At 54.3% G+C, this 8003-nt stretch overlaps 1 protein-coding gene across 1 annotated transcript; it reads right to left on the bottom strand.

Annotated features, from left to right (window-relative positions):
• Positions 1-467: 467 nt before the first annotated feature.
• Positions 468-6146, bottom strand: Edn2 (endothelin 2). The gene is made up of 5 exons (XM_036180168.1): positions 5787-6146; positions 5327-5483; positions 3917-4039; positions 2982-3080; positions 468-1177 (listed from the first exon to the last, which is right to left on the bottom strand). The coding sequence occupies exons 1-5, from the start codon at positions 5848-5850 to the stop codon at positions 1084-1086; spliced, it is 537 nt and encodes a 178-aa protein (XP_036036061.1). The 5' UTR covers positions 5851-6146; the 3' UTR covers positions 468-1083.
• Between the last annotated feature and the right edge of the window lie 1857 nt (positions 6147-8003).

Here is an 8003-nt window from a genome sequence, read left to right as displayed (position 1 = left end):
AGTGAGAGTCAGGCCCAGGCCCAGGTTGAGGCTAGGTTTCAGCGCTCATCACCGACCACCAGGTTGCACACCGACATCTGGTTCCTCTTGTTACAGGACAGATGGGCCGTGGCCTCCCAGTCAGGCCCTGGCTGAACAAGCTTTCTGGAGCTGAAGATGGTCTCTGCACTCTCATGGATTTAGCTTCATCCAAATATGCTCTTGAAAGGGGCTTGACCATTGTGTTCTTGTCTGTTGTGACTCCAGATGTCACAGCTGCAGATGGCTGTCTAAGTTATGACAGACCAAAGCCCAGAGAAGGCACTTTAGCAGCCAGAGAAACCCAGCAAGGGACAGGGGGAACCTGGGTCCCAGCTACCCATGTTGTTGAACATTCCTCTTCTTCCTGTGTGCTTTTAACTCCTGAATGATCCCTCCTGGGAGGAACCTCTCACCTCTACTTGGCTAAGACAAAACTCCAAGAAATCCATTTCATCCTTTATTACAAACATGAGTTCATAAGTAAACAATTGAGGCTCTAAAAAAATACATTAAAATAAATAAGAAGAACTTCAAAGTTCTTAGAGCAAATAACTTATATACAGATGAGTGAAGCAGAGCAGGCCCTGCCCCTTCCCCCAAAAAGTATCCCAAGAGAACAAGATTGCAAGGCCTCTAGGGAGGGGGATCCAGAGAGGACCATGGGGGCCAGCCAGGATGTCAGTCATCAGGATGCCCCGTCCGTCCAGTTTCCAGGTAGAGCTTAGGTAATTGTGTCCTGCTGTGGGTTGCTCCTAGATGGCAGTGCAGCAAACAGGACACTCCTCAGAATGCAGTTAGCATGTTCATTTGGCCTCACATAGCTCCTTCAAGCAGGACTGTACCCAGCAGCCAGCCCTGGGAGGCTATACTGCTGCTCAGGTGCTGAGGATGGCCTTGGCAGTGTAAGAGAGGCCAGAGCTTCTGCTGAACCCATTGGATGGGTCTGGCTAGCCGGGGCTGAGGTCTCGGTCCAGAAGACAGGCACAGGGTCTCCCACACAGCTGCCCATTTCCCCCTGTCTCCACGTGGGCTTCCTTCTCCATGGCTCTGCAGCTCATGGGGTTATCTCTTCCTCCGTCTAGCATGTGCAGGACTGGACTCCCTTGTCACCTCTGGCTGTAGCCTGGCAAAGCGGAGCTTGGTGGCAGAAATGTCCCTGGAAGTGGAGAAGGATCAGTTAGCATCTCAGGAGACATAGGGCATCCAGGGCTCCCTTGGAAGATAGGTAGTTGGGCCTAGAGCCTCTGCCTAGATCTCAGGTAACAGCTACCCTGGAGTGTGACCACAGCCCCAAGCAAGGTCTGGGCCCAGGAGCTTCTCTGCTCATGGGGCCACTGACAGTGCTTATGCTCAGTGTCAGATGTTGCAAGCTTGAGGGGTCTGCCAAGGACAGCCTGGGCACTGCCCATGGTGTGCTTTCCTTTCCCCACACCCTGTGAGTGTCCTTCCTCCCCAGTGCCCATCTTCCTCTATCCTAAACTGCGTCATCCTACTCTGTCTGCAGTTTACAGTCTGCTGCAAGGTGGCTTTGTCCACACAGCCTGGTCCTCATGGCCCTTTGAGCTTGGCTGAGGTCACCACCACAGTTCTGGGAACTTTCTGCTGTCTACTTCCTGACCCTAAGAGTTATATCTAGGAGTGAGAAGGTGGGTCTCAGGACCAGGCTGTGGACACCTGGGCAGGCAGGGCTCACCCTCTTTGAGGCCCTTTCTCTACTTTTAAGACACCAACTAGACCCAGTACTTGAGGAGCCGAGACAGTAGGAGAGCCCTGTGCTCAAGGCCTGCCTCGGCCACATAGAGTGAGATCCTGTCTCCAACTAAACCACACCAAACCAAAACAACAACTACAACAACAGCAACAACAACAGCAGTAACAACAAAAACCCCTGAATTGCCAGCAGGATGAATGCTTGGGTAGTAAAGCAATCTCTCTGCACACTGTGAAGTGCTGTGTGTTTGCAAAACCTCCTTTATTCTCAGGCAGCTCTTGACTATTTGCAGGGGCCTGCCTAGCCTACCATCTCGGCTCCATTTTTCTTTCTTTTCCCAAAGAGCCACACCAGGTACTGTTCGGCCCCAAGGACCTCTTCATGGCAGAGGCCTCCAGAGCTCCACGGGGACATGCTTCGTACATATTAGCACACCTAATCTCATGAAAACCCTGCAGGATAGACATTACAAACTCCCTGCTTCAAAATCTGCAGCGCAGAGAAACTCAGCCCTGAGCCAGAGCTCACAAAGCCTGTCTAGGGCTGAGGCGGGCTTCTCAGCAAGTAGTCTGTCTCACCAGATGCCCCTGGGTCCCTCTGCTAACGGCCCAAGGTGAGGTTTCTGTCCTCAAGCCGGCTTGCTAGGACAAACATTTTGTGGGCCCTGTGCTGAGCCACCTGTGGCCACCAGGTTGGGGAGGTCCCTTAGGGAGCATAGAAAGAGCAAGGAACACAGGGAGTCATTCACTCCAAGCCCCAGTATAGGGAAGATGCTTGAATGAGTAACTGGCTATTCCCAGTCAAAGCCCTCAAGGCCTGATCCAGACCTGATGGTCACAGAATGTAGTAGTTAAGAAAATGGGCTTGGGGCTGGAGAGATGGCTCAGCATTAAGAGCATTTTCTGCTCTTGCAGAGGCCCACGTGGCAGCTCACAGCAATCCATAATTCCAGTTCCAGAGGATCCAATGACCCCTTCTTAGAGCACATAAGTTACATGCAGATGATGCCCTCTTCTAACGTGTAAGGGTACCATTTATGCATGTGATGCACATCCATACACGCAGGCAAAACACTCATGCATGTAAGATCCAGATGTGATGGATGCTTTGTGACTCTAAACAAGTGGTGTCACCTCTCTGAGCCTTAGTTTTCTAGGACAGACAATAAAGACCCAGTCCCACCCCCCACAGAGAACAAGGCAAACACGTAAAGCATATAGAAAGTGACCAACCTCGCAATTACCCTCACCTTAGCTTTCGGAGGAGGTCTCCCTCAGCGGTCCACTTCTTGCCAGTCTTTAACACAGCTCCGGGAGCCTGGCTGCTTGAGGTGACCATAGTTTCAGGCCTGAATGAAGAGTGGCAACAAGTGAGGGGCTGGCCAGAACCCTGAAGCTGCCTGGCTTCAGGCCCAGCCCAGCCCAGCCCCCACCCCTGCCCTCTGGAGCAGATCCATTTCCACACTGTGCGCACCTGGCACCCTTCCCTCCCGGGCGGGGTGGGTACCAAGGAAAACTGAGCTACTGGGAATGTGTTCTCAGCCTCAGAAAGAGGCAGATGGGTGGCTGGCCTTCCCAGAATCTGGCCACCTGCAGTTGCAGGGGAAACTGAGGCAGGGGTGGAGCCCCAGCTCTAGAGGAGGAGTTTCTCGTAAACTGTCATGGGAACTGGAACACATAGTCCTTGTTTTCTCTATGGTCCAGGAGGAGGAGAGGAATGCAGCCTTCCCCTTCACATATGGGAAAACCAAGGAGACTTGGCATTCATTCTCCAGTTCCTTGACAATAATGACAACGCTGGTACCTGTCATAGGCTGCCAGCTACAGAGGTTATTTTTCTTCTAAACAAACGTATGAAGTGCCAGAGCCTTGGGTTAGAACCTGAAGCCCAGTCAGGCCTGGTCCCTTGTGGGCCTGACACAAAGCTTGCCCCTCTCTGAGCCTGGGCTCTCACCTGGCTGTGCTACTCCTGCCCAGGAGTGGGGATGTATGTTCGCATAAGTCTTGGAGCTGTGCAGAGGGAGGAACTCGGGTATTTCTGTGGAAGGGACTCTGCCATGGACCCAGTGTACTTATGGGCTCTAGGACATTGCTTGTCTCCCCTGAGCCTCTGCCCTCTACTAGTCTTCCAGGCCTGGTCCCGGCTAGCGGTCACCCAACACCTGCAGGCTAGGAGTCCACCTACCAGGGTCTTTCATGGCAGAAGGTGGCACAGGCAGAGTCCTCAGCAGTAGAGCACTCACAGCGCCTTGGCAGGGAGCGGCGCCGGCGCCTTGGCGGGTTTCCCAGGCCGTAGGGAGCTGTCTGTCTGTGGGCGGGAAGCCAGCAAGGTAGTGTGTACATGGGGTGGGGGGAAGCAGAGAGGAGAAAAAGAGAGGAGAGACACGGGATTAGATAAACAACACATCACTGGCCATCAGAGACGGTCTACAGTGAACAGCCAGTCACACCTCCAGGATGGCCGTGAAAGGTGACCACCGTACTCCTTCTCATATTAAGTTAGCCACTAAAGTCACAGACTTCCCTACCAATGCCTCTGCACACTGATCTGCTAGGTGCTCCTGCAGGGGAACGTAAGGAGTGGAGTCTGCAGTTCTTAGGAAGCCTGGACTGGTCCTCTGTGCTCAAAGGAGCCCCCTGTCAAGGCCATGAGGAAGGAAGGCCAGTTCAGCTGCCAGAGTCACACTCCCAGCTCCCAGCCAACTTGCCTCTAGTTGGTCCCTGTTGTTGGGGGAATATGACAAATATGCCTTGTGTGTGTGTGTGTGTGTGTGTGTGTGTGTGTGTGTGTGTGTGTGTACAAGTGTAATTGGATTGATTTCTGATCCAGTTTGGCTAAGGGAGGCAGAGCAGGGGCCCTGAGGCTTGTCCATCCAACACCTTTGGTCAACAGCTAATTTTAGGTGGCCTGGTAGTTGGAACTGTAGTGATTCTGGGTGGACCCGGCACGCAGGGACTGGCAGAGTTCCCGCCCTGAGCCAGCGTTTGGATGTGGATTAGCTCTACACACACTTATATGCTCAGCTTCTCTTGCCTTATGCAATTTGGAGAAGGAAAAAAAAATACATACATACACAAAAACTTCAACCTGAGGTATGCAGGGGCCTGGAGGCAGCATGGGGCAGGCAGAACCCAGGTCTGGCTCCTGCCAGGGTATCCCAGGCAGACTTCTTATCTGTCCTGTGGGGAGCTGCCACAGTGCCTGCCTTGTGGGGAGGCTGGGGGCTCAGCAGATGGTACTGTACTTGTGGTGTTCCACACACAGCGTGGCCTGGGCATGACTGCTGTCATACATGGGATGATTCTCTGCAGGGGAAGTGTGGTTGAGCTCCAGCATCCTTAGACTTGGGGAGGAACCCACCACGTCTCCCTGTGTGACCCTGAACAGCTCGCTTCACCTAAAGGCTGTTGTGAGGATTTGAAGGGTGCCCAGCTCTCTGCCTGGCTATGGTGGTCCCCCATGTTGATTTATAACTAGTAACTGTGGGCACTCTCCCAGTGTCCTATCTGAGCCCCATGGTGAGTCAGGCAGTTGCAGAGGTGCCAGAGGCCTTCGCCCGACCGGCTGGCTCCCACAGTCCCGGTGGATGCTCACCCTGCAGTGTTCACCCAGATGATGTCCAGGTGGCAGAAGTATACACACTCCTTGTCAAGCCAGGAATTGCAGGAGCAACGGCGAAAACGCAGGTGAGGGCTGCGGCCCTTGGGTGCTGGGGTTGGCTGCTCCAGAGTGGCAGTGGCCTGGCCCTTCCCTGCACACAGGAGGGAGAGAGAAAGGTAGAGAGGAGGTCAGAGCACCTGGCCTGCCTGGGATGGGGACCCGCAGGGCTCCTCCTCTTGCACAATAAGGAAGTTGGCACCCTTGATGCGCAGGAACCACTGGCTAGCCTGGGGAAGTCCCAGCCACCAATGCAGTGTCTGCACCCTGCAGAGGCAGCTGCTAATGGGGGCTCCCTGCTCTATGCTCCTAGTTGGCTTTGGGAAGCACCATACCCCTGGAGGAGATACCCGGGGATAGATCCCGGAGCAGCAACAAATGAGGGAGAGCAGCTCACCTTCATGCAGGGCCAAAAGCAGGGCCAGAGCGATGGAGCACCAGGCAGCGGGTGTGGAGACCATTGCAGCAGCAGAGTGCTTGGCTGGACCAGGGGAGCAGGGAGCGCCTGTCGTCAGCGTCCTGCTGCTAAGCCGAGCTGGGAGCTCATTGCTGAGGTGCCCTGACCGCCCCTTTTAATACCAGGCAGGGCGCCCGCCCCTGCTCGTCCAGCCCCGCCTCGCCTAGCTGCTGCACCTTGGGCAGAGAGCCAGGGACACCGCCTCCTCCCTGGGTGCCTGGCCCGCCCTGGCCTCCCGGTGAGGGGGAGGGAGATGGAAGGCTGGGCTCCACCCTCTGTGCTGCACTGGAGCACCTTCAGGAGTCTCCAGGCTCTCCGCAGGCCCAAGGCTCCTTGGAGTTCTGAAGTTACCCCCAAGTGTTCCCAACCCCTCCCCTGCTCTTCCCGTGGCGCTCCAGAACTGGAAGTCGGGAGTGGAGATCTCCAAGCAAAGCCCTCCCTCTGTACAGGGATTCTGCCACCTTCCTATCTGCCCATTGTGAAGCAAGCTGAGATAGCCCTTCACTGCGTGGGAGGCAAAAGGCCCACTCAAGGCTTCATGGCCTTGGGCAAGTCAGAACCCCCTTTGGACCGCTGGCCTCAAGAAGGGCACAACTCATGCCTGACCTTTGACAGCCTGGGGCCGCCTCATCCTCATCTTACCCAAGAAATATTGTCACACACTCCTCCCTACACCCCCCTCCAACCCCCCCCCCCCCTGTAGTAGGAGTTCTGGTCCTTTCAGAAACTACTCAGTTGTACAACCATGGCCAGGGAATGGCCTCCTGGGCCTCTGTTTTCTTGTTTGCAAAACAAGACCCAAACAGGGGGCTCCTTACCCTGTTTAGTTCAAATTCGCCGTTGAGATAGAGAAGATACTTCAGAGTCCTCTTGGGGAGGATGCTCCAGGGGCCCACAGAAGATGTCCTGAATGGTTTCCCACTGTGGACACAATGGAATATCTTGTCTCACCCCAGTGGCTACTTTACGGAAAAATAGAGAAGCAGGGAGCCTGGCAAGGTGGCCCAGAGGGTGAAAGTGTTTGCCACACAAGCCTGAGTTTGAGCCCGGGAACCCAGTGGTGCTGTGCATGTGTGCTCTCAGCATTCCTACGGTGAGGTGAGAGGTGGAGACGGGAGAATTGTCTGCAAATGTACAGGCCAGTTTGCCTGGGGTTTAACATACGGCAGGGACAAGAGAGACTTTGCCTCAATCAGGCAGAAGGAGAGATCTGCCACCTACAAGTTGTCCTCTGACTTCCACACTGTGCCATAGCACACATGCATCCACACCCACACAGGCATACCACACATACATGCACACAAATATGCACACACAATCATAATACATAAATGGAGAAAGAGAAAGAGAAAGAGAAGGCAAGGCAGGAGAATTGCTCTCTAGGGCCTGGCGTTCTGCTTTGGGTCTCTAGGCTGACTCAGAAGTCTTGTTAAAGGCAAAAGCAAAGACACACTATGGGGAAGGGAAGGGGCAGAATGAGCAGCTCAGAGCATTGGCAGCCCTCTGTGCCTGTCCTGTCCTGGCCGAGTCCACTCAAGTAGATCCTTTCAGGGAGCCTGCCTGCAGGTGCGTGGGAAAGGCCCTCAGGTTCCTGGAATTCCTAGGCCAGCCTGACTCATGGTAGTAGATAGATTTATCTTATATTCTTGAGGTACAGAACCCTACAGAGGGCATGGCCTGTGGCCTTCCCTGTACATAGGGCACAGCACAGGAGCCCTGTGAAGGCACTCTGAGGGAGAGAGAGTGACTGAGGACTCACCTGGCTCTGGACTGTGGACCCCAGACCATTCAGCATCTCTTCATGTCTGTGCAGAGTTTTTAGTTCCTTCATTTAAAAAATGGATAGAGAGGGAAGAGGGGATGGAAAGGTACAGGTCACAGTGCCTCTTCCCAGGATGACCAGAGAGAGAGAGAGAGAGACAGAGAGAGAGAAGGGGAGAGAGCTTGGTGAAGTCTGGCAGAGCAGAAGGTTGAGGCAAGGGCAGTGAGTGAAAGCCATCCTAGGCTGGGACAGAAAAAGCAGGAACACGCTTTCACCTGCGATGTACTCAGGCATTATTTGCCACTTCTAATGGCCACTCTAGGATGCGGCTGCTCTCTCTTCTGGTGTCAGTTCCACAAATGCCCACAAGGAGGCTCAGAGAGCAGGTGTGTGTG

The sequence above is a fragment of the Onychomys torridus genome, chromosome 2 (assembly GCF_903995425.1).
Source record: "Onychomys torridus chromosome 2, mOncTor1.1, whole genome shotgun sequence".
Taxonomy (NCBI): domain Eukaryota; kingdom Metazoa; phylum Chordata; class Mammalia; order Rodentia; family Cricetidae; genus Onychomys; species Onychomys torridus.
The sequence above is the reverse complement of the archived record's forward strand: the minus strand, read 5'-3'. Positions and strand labels throughout refer to the sequence as shown.

What these genes read in the sequence shown, in the direction of transcription:
- Edn2 (XM_036180168.1), bottom strand. Translation starts at nt 5,850, where the DNA reads ATGGTCTCCACACCCGCTGCCTGGTGCTCCATCGCTCTGGCCCTGCTT. An exon ending in TTCTGCCATGAAAGACCCTG is followed by an intron (nt 3,081 to 3,916) that starts GTAGGTGGACTC and finishes CTCTTCATTCAG; the next exon opens with GCCTGAAACTATGGTCACCT. An exon ending in GACCTCCTCCGAAAGCTAAG is followed by an intron (nt 1,178 to 2,981) that starts GTGAGGGTAATT and finishes CTCCACTTCCAG; the next exon opens with GGACATTTCTGCCACCAAGC.